This window comes from Heloderma suspectum, chromosome 5 (genome assembly GCF_057233095.1).
Source record: "Heloderma suspectum isolate Gila_16-S chromosome 5, 16-S_ref, whole genome shotgun sequence".
Lineage (NCBI taxonomy): Eukaryota > Metazoa > Chordata > Lepidosauria > Squamata > Helodermatidae > Heloderma > Heloderma suspectum.
Window position 1 is genome coordinate 155,868,115 of NC_139462.1, and position 15,637 is coordinate 155,883,751.

At 41.3% G+C, this 15,637-nt stretch overlaps 1 protein-coding gene across 3 annotated transcripts in view; it reads right to left on the reverse strand.

Annotated features, from left to right (window-relative positions):
* The window catches only part of BBS9 (Bardet-Biedl syndrome 9), a 364,215-nt gene that overhangs the window by 186,364 nt on the left and 162,214 nt on the right, over positions 1–15,637 (reverse strand). The window contains exon 21 of one of the 3 annotated variants that reach the window (XM_084857893.1): positions 10,526–10,969. The exons of the other annotated variants lie outside the window; for them this stretch is intronic. Within the exon in view, the coding sequence (XP_084714019.1) occupies positions 10,893–10,969 (77 nt within the window). The 3' untranslated portion in view covers positions 10,526–10,892. Of the gene's footprint in view, positions 1–10,525; positions 10,970–15,637 lie in introns of those variants that run through there. 3 annotated transcript variants of the gene reach the window in all.

A 15,637-nucleotide genomic window follows, 5' to 3' on the forward strand; every position in this document is an offset into this window, starting at 1 on the left:
CTCTCTCTCTTTGGCAGAGCCAAATTACCTCCTTGGAACACCTTGGAGCTGAGGGCAATGAAGCAAGCAAGACGTCAGCTGGAACACAAGTGAAGACAGACTCATGCTGAATTCAACCCAACACTGGTTAGAGCTCATTATTGAGCTTAACACATGGCAGTGAGGGTGGCAAGGAAGGAGTTCTTTCCCACCTCCATTGCATCTTCACAGTGTCATCCAGTAGAGCTGTTTGAGGTGGTGAAGGATTACAATCTCACCCTGCGAGGGAATTGGCGATATCCTCAACAGCTTGCTGTGATATATTCACAGGATGCTTTGAAGATAAAATCACTCATATCTAGCATGACTTGGACTCCTCTATTAGTGTGCTTCCATTAAAGGAGGTGTCCGGAGTACCATCTGGTCCAGTTATATTGGATGAGTTTCAGTTGCTGAGGGTCATGGATGCAGCCAAGGTGCTTAGATGAATTTGATTGACCACTTGTGCATCTTGGCTTGTTACAATGAGTGGATGGCCGATTGGGTCTGGGAAGTTGTAAATTCCACCTTGGGGGGGGGGCAGTACCAGTTTTCTTAAAAGAGGCAGTAATCAGGTCATTTCTGAAGAAATCTAACCTGGACACAGAAGTGGAGGACAACTATAGGCTGTTTGTTAACATCCCCTTCTTGGGCAAAGTGCTCGAGCATGCGGTTGTTGATCAAATCCAGGTATTCTTGGAGGAATTTTCTAGATCCATTCCAATCTGGGTTTAGGACCAGTTTTGGAACAGAAACTGCCCTGGTGGCCCTGTGAGATTACCTTTGCTGAAAGATTGGGGTGAGGGGGATGCAACCCTGTTGGTTCTCTTTGACCTCTCAGAAGCTTTTGATACCATTGACCATGGTATCTTTCTGAACCGGCTGTCTGGGTTGGGAGCACTGTTCCAGAGTGGTTCTGTTCCTACTCAGTCATTTCCAGAAGTTGTGCTGGGGACTTATTGCTCTGTTCCATGGCAATTATGTCACAGGGTTACACAGGGCTGAGTTTTATCCCTCATTCTATTTAACATCTACATGAAGCCACTGGGGGAGGTTATCTGGGGATGTGGGCTGAGATGTCATCAATATGCTGATGATAACCAGCTCTACCTCTCCTTTTCATTTAACCCAGGTGAGGCAGTGGATGTCCTGAACTGATGCCTGAGCAGAATAATGGATTGGATGAGGGCCAACAAACTGAAGCTCAGTCCAGACAACACAGAGGTACTGTTAGCCAGTGGTTCATCTGAAGGGTGAGCAGTGTTCAACTTGTTCTGGAGTGGCTTGCACTCCCCCAGAAAGATCAGGTGTGCAACATGGGGGTGCTCCTGGATCCATCATTGTCACTTGAGGCCCAAGTGGCCAGGAGTGCCTTGTATCAGCTTAGGTTGATATATCAGCTGTGACCTTATCTGGACAGAGATAGCCTGGCAACAGTTATCCATTCTCTGGTAACCTCCCAGTTGTATTACTGCAGTGTGATGTATGTTGTTCAGAAACTTAAGTTAGTTCAAAACAGAGGTGCTAGCTTACCAGCCAATATGATCATGGCTTCCAGTCCATTTTCAAGGGCAATTCAAAGTGTTGGTGTTGAACTTTAAAGCCCTAAATGGCTTGAGACCAGAGTATCTAAAGGAATGTCTCCTCCCATATGTACCTCCTCAGGTCACCTTCAAAGGCACTCCTCCAGGTGTTCCCATCAAAGGAAGCTAGGCAGGTGGCTAAAAGAGACAGGACCTTCTCAGTTGTGGCATCCCACTTATGGAATGCCCTCCCAAAAGAAGCTTGCCTGGTGCCCACATTGTGATCTTTTCAGTGCTAGGCAAAGGTATTTTCTCTCAGGCATTTTAGAGACCTAGTTTTAGATTTTTATGATTGTTATTCCTATGCTGTTCATTGTTTTTATGGTATTTTACTCATTTAAATATTTGCATTGTTTGTTTTTATATTTTTAACTGTTTGTAATTTGCCCAGAGAATGTTTGTTATTCGGCAGATTAAAGATATAATATAAAGATACCCACCTTTGCCTAAAATTCAGTATCCAAGCTGGTTTGGAAGTTCCTTCTCTCCCAGAACTATCTCTTCAGAGGCCATTCCTTCTGGTCCCTATCTTAATCTTGATTTTAATTATGTAACTTTATGTAATTAAGAATTGTTACTGGATTTGCATGATTTCCTCCTCATTCCTTCTGTGTCATATCTATTCAATTATAAAAGTGCAGGCAGGGACTGTCTTCTTTTGTAATCTCTGTAAAACACTTAGAAAAATTTAGGCACACTATAATAAATAATAGGAGTAAGAATAATAAACCTAATTATGGCTTGGAGCCAGACTTTGCCCCCACCAGTGGTAACATTCCCTAAGCAGAATTCAACTCAGGGAATACTTCCACAAGTGCAATGAGGGGCAGGTGACTTTTGCCACTCTTCTCTCAGCAGTCCCTTACATCCTCTGAAAATCTGCTCTAGACAACTGGGGCTCTCCAGAAAGGAGAGAGAAATCTGTAAAAATTGTGTCCCTGCTTCTGCCAGCAAGACTACTCCACTGGATCAAAAGCTTTCTGAGGACCAAAGAAAAATACTAGTTTTCCACTCCCTCATCCTATGACGTATTGTTATGCTCGTGCACCCTACTTCTGACAAGTGAGAAGTTTCAGAGGCTCTAGCACATACTCAGACTTCAGTTTCCCGAGGACGATGCTGGGACTTGTGGCATTTCTTTCATAAAATGTTTACTTACACTCAGCTGAAGATGAGGGTCCACAACATTACCAGTCCAAAAGACCTCTGTTCTCTGCCAGCTGTCTAGGGATTTACTGAAGAGAGCTAAAATCAGCTCTCTCCTCCATATTAGATTCACTCTCTGCCAGCCTGCATTCCTGCTTCACCACAGGCCTCACTTGACCTAGTAGAACAAACGTTACTTGCTCAAGAGTTACAGAGTTGGGTGGAATTCTGAAACTTTTTGTAATCAGGGGCACTGGGTTCTAAGGGCCTCTGAAAAGTAATTTAGACCGACCCCGAGCACATAGCAGTATACCATGGGGGAAATTGTAGAAGAACTTGAAAATAAACATCAGGTAAAATAGTATGCATTCCTTTTGCTACAGACATTCACCTGTCATTGAAATATATATCACATTACTATAACAATGCTTGCTTTTCGAATAACAGGTCAATAGAAACTTCACCACTTTGATATTTTATTCAGGACTATATTTCAACATTTCACTTGTCTTCAAGATTAAACTCTCCTCTACACACTGATAAATTAGAGATCATTAGTTATTGGACGGATAAGAAATGTAATAAACAAACAAGATAAATACATAAAGGGGAGAGAGTGAGAGTCAAAAGTAGCGTTGCGAATGAAGCATATATGAAAATATGTGATCTATGAAAAGGTACATCTGCCCTCCAGTATGTCAATCAAATGATGGAAATATTCCAGAACATCTATCTCCCAAATTCTAGTCCATTTTATAATTAGATTATTGACTTTCTGTCTGCAATGTAAATTGAAACATTGATGGTCAGTATTCTGTGCAAAGAAACAGGGATTTTTCAGTGTTGCCATGTTTTTTTTAAATCATATTAAGCCCCTGTAAGGTTGATATATTTACATTAAATCTAATTACTTTGGAGTAATTGGAGTATACTTTTTTGGTAGTTTGCTCTGCAGTGTTTATATGTTTCACATTCATATTGCTAGAATGCATGTAAAAATAATGACCCAGCAGGCTGGTATGTCATTGAATCATAGAATAGTAGGGTTGGAAGGGGCCTATAAGACAATCAGGTACAAGAATTTTTGCATGCAAATCCTTCTTTGAAATTGCTAAACTTTTAACATCCCTGAATATGCAAGATACTGCAGCAGTTAAACTAAGTCTTCAAATCCTTTGCCATTATTTCCAAAATGAGGCTGAGCACATGTGGTATGCAACTCATAGGAATGGCACTGGGAAACAAACCACTGAATAACAGATGTAACAGCTGTTTTCTTTAGAGACAATATCAGTAGAACAAACTTTCAGTAGTACCTCAATAAAACATGACTGTTCACGGAATAAGTTTATCTTTGCTTTTCAGAAGCTACCAAAAAGCCTCTTCATCTTGAATGAAATTATAAGCAATTAATATTGTTGCATGATTATGTTATTCCCTAAAATGTTACAATACACCAAGTTGCCTTACCTTGCATTCTGATCATAGCAGAGGGACAGTTTACCTAACTATGCAAACTTTGGAAAGTTTCCATTTTCCTTTAGCATGAAAAATCACTTTAAGTTAAGGCATTTGCAAGAGAAACATCAGCTGAGACAATAACTTGACAAGCTTGAGGCAAATTGGCTAGAATGTGGGATACTTTTAAAATAGTCTGAAACCAACGATGGATACTTTCTTCTTATATACTTGCATCTTCTAACATACATTTGTTTCAAGTATAATTAACACTGATATCTTTAAAAAATGGAGTAGTAAGGTGGTAGATGTTTGCAGCCATCCAGATACAACCACAGAGCTAGAAGGATCTAAAGATAAACATGTGCTCTGAGGCTTGATGAACTATATCTAAATACGATGGATCAATAGCTAATGTGACTGGGATCTATCATACACGTACAGGGCCTTTCAGCTGCCTCCTTCCAGCAGCACTCCCTAAAAAGCCACCTCTGAAGATCAGGAGATCCTCCAAAATAGTAGTGCCTCAGGTGAGAGAGTGGCTGCTGCTAGAAGCAGAGGAAAGTGCATGTACACACAGACCTCTTGGGCATTTGGCTTCTAAATTCTTTAATCTCCAAAAGACGACAATCTGAATTCTCCACTGATAACTGGTTTAAATGTAGATGATTATTATTAGCCTCTTTTTTGTGAAATTAAACGGTGAAGTCCAGTTTCTACACAAAGCTGCTGCAAAAGGTGCGAGTATAAAAAGTGTGAACTTGCTCTCCTTTTCCTAACCACTTCCTCCTCCAGTCTGCATTCTGAATGCACGCTGCCTAGTGGGAGACATCAGGATTATAAAACATGAGACAAATTTTGCTGCCAAACCTTCAACAGCAATAATCAAAAACAGCATTTGCAAGGGAGTAAAGAATTATTTCTTTATTCCTAAAATATTACTATGGAATAATTAAAGCTGGTGAACAAATGAATAAGGCATATAAATTTCCAACTCTTTCAGACTGCCAAATCCTCCTATATTGAGTCATTAAAAACCTTTGTATAATTATTTGGTTATTTATAAACATGTCAGAAAAAGTAAAGACCATGCTAATATGAAATCCTATCATCCAGTATCAGAAAAAGATTAAAAACAAATCAATTTAAAGTTAAAGCAAAACTGTTACTTTTAATGAACTACAAGTTGACCATTTGTTGTTGATAGTACTTAAAAGGACACTGGGAAGTTTAATTTGAAAATACAACATGGGGGTTTCATGCACCATAACATTTTATTTTCTTAGAGAGCTGTCCTATCAGGAGAGGCAGCCACCTCCGAACTCGGAGGTGACTGCCTATCCAATGCAGGGCGGGTGGAGCGCAGAGGGGATCTTCTCCTCCATGCTCCAGCTGCCCTGCATTCGCAGCTAGACAGCCGATTTCGGCTGTCTAGCTGTAGGACTTTGGAGCGGAGTGGGGGGAGGCCGGATGATGCATAGGAAGCATCATACTGGCACTTGCACACTCCCTACCCTGGGAACACCCCCTTTTGTCCTGCTCCGCACTGCTCTTCCAAGCCCAGGGACAATCCACGCCACCTATGAGATGGTGGGGGAGGGGTGGGGAGGTGGTTTTCTGGGAACTGACCATGGAGTGCGGGCTCCGATGTCAGTTCCTGAAAACTGAACAATCCCATGGTCGTCTAGTCACTGTCTAGTGGACATAGGATTGTGCCCTTAACTGGTATGCTCTTCCTCCAAGGAGCTTGGAGGAGCATATATGGTGTACTCAGGTGAATCTTGGAAGCAGTTACTACCGAGTGGCCAAAATCTGCTCAGCTTCTGAAATATAACTGCATCAGATGCATCCAAGCCATTCTCTGATCCACCGTCTATATATGCTGGGGTGTTTTCACTTTATGTAATGGTCATCAATTTTATGCACTGCAGTACTACAGAATAATTTGAGTTATGTTAATAAAACAAACTGACTAGGTAGGGATGAGTGATGCAGAACAGTATCCATTAATGCTGCCTATTCTCTCTTAAACATTTCCTGAAAAATATCTAGTAGAGATCATAATTGGAAACAAGATAGTGAATTAGAAAAAAAACATTGGTAGTCTGCTAAACTCACTCTTCTCACACATAGTGGGTTGGGTCCAGAGATGCACAAAGTGGAACTCAGCAAAGTGGATGATGCCACTGCAGGAAGTGGGTGAAGCGGAGTTTTTTTTACTAATGCCCCTTCACCCCTGCAGCTCTCTCTGCCCTCAAAAATCTGCTCTAGAGGATTGGAGGACTCTCCAGTACAGTGTGTGAGGTGGTACTAGAGGCTGCAGGGGGAGGGAGGAATTGGCAGAAGTCACCCCCCACCCCCTACCACGAGCAGGAAGCTTCGATGCCAATTTTCCTCCACCAATGAAATGATCCCTTCCTTTGCAGAGGGACAACTCAGGATCCAGCCCAATGAATTTGTAATCTGAATTTATAATTACCTACTAGAAACAACCATACTGTCCTGTTACGGTTGGGCCAAACTCAGACCTGGTGCAAACTATGGGCCAAATCCATTCAGCAAAGTCAGAAGGCAGGAAAAGATCAGAAGCACAACAGTACCGTTCAAGAAGAAGGCCAGTCCAAAAGCAGGGTCTGAGGCAGAGCTGAAGTCAAGCATAGGCAAGCAGTCTAAATCAAGTACAATCCAAGGAACATGGACTTATCAGGAGTCTAGGGTTCAGAAGCATGAGAGATCAGTTCCAAGAAGAAGCAGGGTAAGGAATGATAGGTTGTAAGGTACTGGAAGCTGAAATAAAGGTGTTATTCCAGCAACCCTCCCGGCCTAGGACTGAGGCATATAAACTGGAGTTTCCAGAGTTCCACCCAGGATTCAGCTAGAGCACATCAGAGGCTTCTAGAAGTCTTCCTTGTAAGGAGGGCCCTACTCACAAGGAGTCCTTTACTCACAAGGAGTCTTCCTTTGCAAACAGGCACTCCCTTCTCACAGTTGTTCTGGCCTGCTTCCGGAGATGCTGCTGCTCTCAGGGGCTAGAGGCAGAGTTCCCCTCCTCTTGGGGGGGATGGACTCACAGACATCTCCCTCAATGGCCCATGCTCCTCCTGGTCTTCTGGCATGGGCTGCTCATTGATGCTCTTTGTCTCTGGGAGCTCTAGCTCCTCTTCTGAGGATTCTTCCAGCAGGGGCATGACATGAACTAAAGAACATCATACCTGCTACTTAGCATGAGCCTGGAAAGGAAAACCTTCTGTTTTTAATTAACAAATATATATGTGCATAGCATATTCTTATAGAGGAAAGCAGGGTTTTGTTGCAGTTTTGCAAGTGAAAAACACAGCACAGGGCCCCAGTTATGGGATGTGAGCAACTGATGCTATAGAGTTTTTTATTCTGGATGTGGGTCTGATTAGTGCCTGGACAGGAGATTAATGACAGCTCTTATAACCTATTCTGAGAATTGTAGAAGAAAGATGTAGCAGGATATAAGCATCAAATCTTAAGTGTTGGTATGAAGTGACAACTTACTCTTTTTTGAAAAAGTCTTGCAGCATCTCAATGGCTTTCAATGCATGTCTACTCAGAAGTAAAATCCAGGTAAGTCCTCACTCCCAATAAGTATGTATAGGATTCTTGGGTTATTGTTCTATAAGCTTTCAAGGGCTCAAAACCACTTCAAAAGATGCAGTGTTATTGAAGATAATATATAAGAGAGAGATTTTTTTTTTAATAAACAGTAGGGCTAAATGGCCAGAAAATGCAAGAGGTACTGTTTCCTGCCAGTTGTTTAAACACTAAAAGTATACAAGATAACTGCAGTGACAATTCACAACATCCGTAAGAGGTGATAACACAATGCTTCTATTTTGGCTGTGTTAATTAGCATCTATTGTGGGAGGGAAAACCATTGTGTCTTTCCGACCAAAATGAATAGGGTTGGATCTAGGATCTGACTCCCACTGACAGAAAGTGCCTCTGCCCAATTTGGGGGGATCCCACCTTTCCTCAACACCACAGCTCATCTTGTTCACAGCAGGGTCCCCCAACCTTCTGTGTAGCATTTTCTGGAGGCTGGAGGGGCTGCTCTGGGGAGGAGGGCAGGAAAGTCTCCTTCCACCAGCCCAGTTGCACGAGCCTAAATCTGGATCGAATCTAAAGAATAAAACTTTCTGATAAGTTCTAGTTCAGCAATTTCATGCTTGCATTTCCCTTCTGTGTTCCTTTGTTGAAGAATGGCAACATTCAGGTCAGACACATTCTCCCTTTTGTTTTGGAATGTTGCCATTTTTCTAATGCCAGATTTGTGTACATTTATTCTTTTGCATACAGAATAACCTGTTTGTCCTATATAGAAAGCAGAATGGCAATCTTGGCAGGTGGTAGCATATTTTACATTTGGGATGAGAAGGTTTTGGCAGTGTTCCAATCTCAGCACACCTCCAGCTGAGGAGCAGGTATCACTGCTTCAGCACATGGAGTCCCTTCTACTATGTTGGCCAGGCTTAATCTCTGCAAGAATAAAGGAAAAAGGAGACTTCAAAAGTGCAGTTGACAAGTGCCAAGCTCTTTATCAGATAGCATGCAAGATTATCTTAGCTCTCCCTTGATGGAATCAATTTAATTGTCCCTGAAGAGTCTTCTGACTTTAAATACATTTGGTCTTAAAAATACATAGTTCCAAATACACTTTGGAAGTCTCTTCATGTTCTGGTACTTGCCCTCCTGCAGGCTGAAGTTCCAACAGTACAGGTAATTTATGAAAGTTGTCTACTTCACACTATTTTCATCATTCCCCAAAGCACAATACTGAAAAATGGTATTGGGAAAATATAACCAGGTGGGCTGACAAACTGACACTTAATCTAGACAAGTCAGGAGTGCTTTTGGTCAGTAAAACTGTAGATGTAGGTTTAAGGGCACAATCTCATCTGATGTCAGGATGGAAACTGAGTCGATAGAACCCCAGAGCAGTTCTGATTCTGAGGAGGAAGAGCAATCCGTGGGAGAGGAGCGCACTCATCTCTCACAGGCACAGCAACTGGCAGAGATTCCTCCTGCCAGCATTCCTGAGATAGTGACCCTGGCAGCGAGGGAGTGCGGGAGGGGGGCTTGCTGGATGCTCGATGCAGACACCGGGAGCGACAACAGCTGGAGGGTGTGGAAAGGAGGTGTAGCGCTTGTTTGGCATGCAAGCAACGGTCGCATCCCGAGGACCCAAGGGAAAGAGGGCGGAACTCTCCCTAGCCCATAAGTTCAGGGTCTTCCCGTGATTCTCCTTCAAACGGGGACCAACTGCCTAACCTGGAGCATAGGCTACTCTGCTGTTCCTTGCTTAGTCGCTGGTGATTAGCATCTGAATGAGTCATTAAGTTGTAAAAGGATTAAAGCCTTGAAAAGAATCCTTTTGTCTGTGTCTTGAGTTAGCTATTGGAGTAGACTGAAAGAGGCAGCCAGGGCGCTCCTGACATCTGGCTGATGTGCACTCCCCTCTGAAAAATCAGGGGCACTGTCTGGGAGTTCTTACAAATCCAGCTTTGCTCCTGGATGCCCAATTGGTAGCTGAGCCCAAAAGTGCTTCTGCACAGCTTAAGGCCAAAAGTGCTTCTGCACAGCTTAATTCTAATTGCACCCATTCCCAATTATGGAGGACCTGGCCATGGTCATATATGCCTTAGTTACATTAAGGTTGGATTAATGAAGCATGGTCTGTGTGGGGTTCACCTTTACAAAGCATCTGGAAACTTCAGCTGGCACAAAATACAGAAGCTCGAGTTTTGACAGAGGCAGTTTTTTGTATGGTACATGTAATTTCATTATGATCACTGGCTCCAACTGCACAGACTCCTGGTACATTTCTAAACCCAATTCGAAGTTCTGGTTCTTACCTTCAAAGTGAGAATACTTGAAGGACCATCTCTCCCTATAGAACCCTCCACATCCACTGAAGGTTATTGGGGGAGGGCTCTGCTTCATATACCACAACCATCAGAGGTGTCATTATTGGAAACATGGGGGAGAGCCCTCTCTGTTGCAGCATCTAAGCTGTAGAATTCCCTGCCATGGGAAATCTGTCTGGCCCCTCCCTCCCTCCCTCCCTCCCTCCCTCCCTGATAGCATTTTAGTTAAGAATTTTTTACTTTGGCATACCTCTAGCCTAACCTGTTTGTGCTCTTTGCTTTCTGATTACATGTAATTTCTAAGAAATAATTCAATTTTAAAATGTTCTTCTGTATTAAAGAAAACAAAACGCATAGAACTTGCTTTCGAACAGTGGAAGGAAATAAAAACCCTCATGAATAAGATTTTCAAGAATAGTATTTTATCAGGCTGAGTCACAGTTTATTATTTCTCCTTTAAAATCACACAAACAATGTAACTAGAAAGCAACAAGCAATGCCAACTTTTTATCACAATTTTAAAATGTTTTTAAAAAGTGTTAAAATAATACTTCTTATCATAAATCAAATTATTCTTTCTGTCACAGGATTGCAACTCCAAATGACCTCAGTAGAAACTACACCAGTTTATCAGAAGGCAGAATTTGATTGGCAAAGAAGGTTTGAACTTTGCTGTTAAACACAAAGCCCAGCTGTCCCTTAAAAATGCCATCCACTCTGCCAGTAAGCAAAATTTTAAAGATCTTTAACAACTATAGTCTTTTTGTACTAGAAGCAGATGAAGTGATATCTTTTAACAGTTCATTGTTTGATTCAAATCAACAGACTGACCTGAAAGGCAGAATGAGGCAGTGGCTCCAACTTCTATTTCTATTAGAGAACAAGAGAAACACACTATTTTTCTTCAGTTTGTAACAGAATAGACTATTATGCTGGGGTACAGTTCATAATGAGGTGTTTGAGAGGATAAAGTTGTTGGTCACTGCACTGGAAGGCCCCCAAATGACCAAGAATGTTCCAAGGAAAGCTCTGAAAATAGTTGTTTCCTAATAATTACCCATTTAAAATATATTCCACTGAAAAGCCGCAATATATTATCTGCAAAAAATATATTTTGGCTTTCTTTTATGTACAGTACTGCATTTCAGAATTTGGAATAGTCTGTACTTTAAGGCAAAGGAACTAACACTATATCATATGTGATGATAGAAAACCAGTGAAAGCACAGATGGAGAAGACAAAGTAAATGCCAACTGATTTGTTGGTTTTTTTTCTAGTTATTTTCAAAGTGTTCAAGATTAGTTCAGGTTCTTTTACTTAAACCTATACTCCCAGTGGGATTTATTCTAACTTTCTCAGAGTTACATGTCAATATGCTTTTCTTCTTAATATTGAGTCCAAAAAATCAAAGAAGTGTGCAACCTACAAGACGTTATACCACTCCACAGGGTTAGGAAATATGTGACTATTGCTTCAGTCCAGAGAGACATGTGGAGTGAGACCAGAGTGCCTATCAGGGCTTTACGTTTGAAACAGTGCCCTCCCTATTTTGCATTACAAACTGCTATTTAAACTCTAGTGTAACAAGTAACTTGCAATGGAATGGAGGAGTGTGACTGATACTGGGAAGAAAAATGAGAAGTCTCACTGGCACAAAGTCTGCACAATGTGTGACCCATCAAAGCAAATATAGCTCACCAAACATATTTGACAGCTCCCAGTGGCTTGATCCCTGCCGCATTTTTGCTGCATTCCCAGAACCACAAAAACAGGGTGTATGTCAAGCCAACAGCAGGACACAATATATGGCTGGTGGGCCATGTTTGGTTTAGTGGGTCACAAATTGTGCAAGCCCACCATACACATATGTATAGCAGGGATTATTGTCCAAAACATTTTGGGAATCATCAGATGCAAGCAGCACGGGAATAGTGCTGATTGCAAAGAGTTCTTATGTTGTTTCTGCATAGAGGGCAATTAAATCTTTGGATGTTCAGGCAAGGCATTTTGACTTGGAATTTGGAAGAGCTAGTACCCTTCTACAAGGCACTGGATATGGATTACTTCTAGGTTTGGTCACTCGTGTTCAGGACAAAAGTATTACTTGCTCATCATCTTTTAGAACTAGCAAAAACATTTTTGATTTCTCAGGCTTCTGAATGTTTAACCAGTTCTATGGCCCTATTTCTCGGATTTCTGCTGCTGTAATCTCATTTTTTATTTGATATAGTATTTTGAATACTGCAGGGGTTTTTTGGGTTTTTTTTTTTTTAATCTGAATTTGTAACAGAAAATGGCTGTTGAAGGTGCAGCATAGAAATTATCATAAATAAATAAATAAATAATCATATTTGTGTAAGAACATAAATAGTCCTGTGTTGGACTGGATCAAAGACTTATTTAGTCCAGCATTCTTTTCCCAAAGTGGCCAACCAGATGCCTATGAGAGCCCCACAAGCTGGACATGACTGTAACACCACCATTCTGTTGCTCAGCAATTGGTATTCAGAGGTATAGTTTATTTGATTCTGGAGACAATATATAGCTATAATGACTAGTAGCCACGGATAGCCTCATCCTCCATTAATTTGTCTAATCCCTTTTTAAAACTGTTCAAGTTGGGGGCCTTCACTACTACATCTTATAGTAGCAAATTCCATTGTTTGGCTATATCCTATGTGAAGTACTTCCTTTTGTCTGTCCTGAACGTCCTACCATTAGGTTCACTGGATGATTCGGGTTCTAGTATTATTCTCTACACTATGCATACTCTCTATCATGTCCCCTTTACTTGCCTTTTTCTAAGCTAAAAAGCCACAAATATTTTAAGCTTTCCTCGTAGTGGAGTTGCTCCAGACCCCCGATCATTTTGGTTGCTCTTTTCTTCATCTTTTTCAGCTCTGTCCTTTTTGAGATGTGGTGATCAGAACTGTACACAATATAGCAAGTGTGGTCACACTATAGATTTGTAAAAAGAGATGATAATATTGGCATTTTTAGTTTCAATTCCTTTCCTAATGATCTCCAACATGGAATTTGCCTTTTTCATAGTAGCCACACATTGGGTTGACATTTTCATTGAGCTATTCACCACATTCCCAAGGTCTCTTTCATGATCAGTCACTGCCAGCTCAGACTCTAACAGAGTATATGTTAAGTTAGGATTTTCCCCCCAATGTGCATCACTTTGCATTTCCTTACATTGAACTGCATTCACCATTTTAATAGTCATTTCCTTAGCTTAGAGGAATCCTTTTGGAGCTCTTCACTATCCCTTGTTATGTTAGCCATCCTAAATAATTTGGTGTTGTTGGCAAACTTTGCCACCTCACTGCTCACCCCTAACTCCAGATAACACACACAGATAGAAAAAAATAAGCTTACCATGATGAAGCGACACTATTAACAACATGTGAAAATAAATGCGACAGATCATCAGTCAATAATGCAGAAGGTTGCAGATGCAGAACCTTGCATGCAGAAGGTTCCAGGTTCAATATGACATCCCCAGTTAAAACAGGGAGTGGTAAACTTTTTAGCCCCAAGGGCTGCATGTGGTGGTGGGTTGGGGGCTACGCACACACATGCGCACTCACACAACAAACACACACAAATACACAGACCAGGATGGGAAATGTTTTTCAGACGGGGGGGTCACGTTGGTGGCTGGGGAAACCTTTGGGGCCACTTGAGTAAGTGGGGCTCGTTGTGGTTGGGGCAAGGACACGCTAGGCTCTCTCATACATGCACATTCACACACACACACCCTCTTCTCCCATTAAGTGGGATTACTGGTGGCGGGACGTTAAAGCCTCTCTCCCCACACCCCAGCCATCCTGAACAAGATTGCTGTATCCCTGCTGCATTTCGCCATGGGAAAACAGTGACCTTGGTTGCACTGGGATCACTGGAGTGAGGAGGTTAAACACTATCCCCCACCCAGCAATCCTGATCAAGTGGGTGGGGTCCCCCAGGGTTCTGTGGGCTGCACAGAAATTGGCCCTGGGCCATGAGTTTCCTGTCTATGCTGCAGACATTGCATGGTACTGGTTGAGCTCCAGAGTTAAATTCTTTTTGTAGGTCTCTTCCAGTAAACTGAGATGCTCGACATGCGTCAGAACCAAGAAGAAGAATAGAGAGAAGATATTTCTGTATATTTTTATTCAGAAAAGCACTGAGTGGCCATGTTTCAATAAAGAATGTTAAGTATGTTCGTATTTTAATATTCTAGGTTTTCAACTTTCAGTTTACTGCTTTAGATCTTGTTACTGACTGTCATCCTTCGGAGATAGGTTATATTAAAAACAAATTTAAAACATTGTTCTATTATTTCAAGAGAAGTTTGGTTTAGTTTACAAATCAAAAAGATACCCCCCAAAAGTTTTGTTTATACCCTTTAAATTACTCCACATATGGCATATTATTTGTTGTTATAACCAGTTATTTTAGAAAACATTGCAGATTTATGAACTTCCTTCCATATACTTTTTTTCTGTTGCTTTAAGTAACTGCTCTCTGCGCCAGGTGCAGTGGGATTACGTTTAGCTACATATTCCTAAGAAAACAAACAGTGCAGAAAGTACAGTGACAAACATGGGCATCAGTGAAAACTCTTTTGCCCATTATTTTTACCAGCAGCTGACATCAACATTATTAATCATTTGTGACTACTTGTACTTTAGCTGTATACATGAAAATTTAATGATTTCAATGCATAGAGCCAGCAGGAGGATTCCATACATCAAGGCACTAATGTGTTGATCCCAATTGTACTTAGCAGAGGAGAGTTGGATTTGTAGGGCTGCCAGCTAAATTTCACAGTCCAAACAACCAGAGTCCCAAGTCTCCAATGGGATTAAAAAAAATTAATTATGCATGACTTTTCCTCTTTAAATTATTCATTTTTTTAAAATGCTGTTGTCTTTTTAATGCTTGTGTCCTTCACAGTCTAGTGCTTGATAGATGCAATATCAACTGAGCAATGGAGTGTTTTCTCATCGAGCAAACAGATGTCTTTTCACCATACAGCAAGCTTATTCATCATGCTACCCCTTTTTACCCAGGGGAATATGAATATGCAAGGGATGTAACAAATTAGAGCAGGGTTGAGGGACATGTGACCCTCCAGATGTTGTTGAACAACAACACCCATCATCACTCACCATTGATTATGCTGACTAGGGATGATGGGAATTGCAGTCTATCATCATCTGGAGGGCCACATGCTCCTCAGCCCTGAACTAGAGGAAATTAAACATCAAACTATTATAACTGTAGTAACTAGTGCAGATAGACTGAGACTCACACTTGAACTAATGAAGGCCAGTGCAAGGATGCTAGACTTGGCGATGGGTTAAGGCATGAAGGTTTCTTGTAATACTATATATGAAAGCTGTAGAAATATAAATTTGCTTTAACTATAAATCCTATGAGACAAACTAAGGTATAGGACCTGGGAAGCAATCTATAAATGTTGCAAAGCCTATTACTCATGAACAGGGCAACACAGTAATGTCCACAGTAATGTCCATACTATGT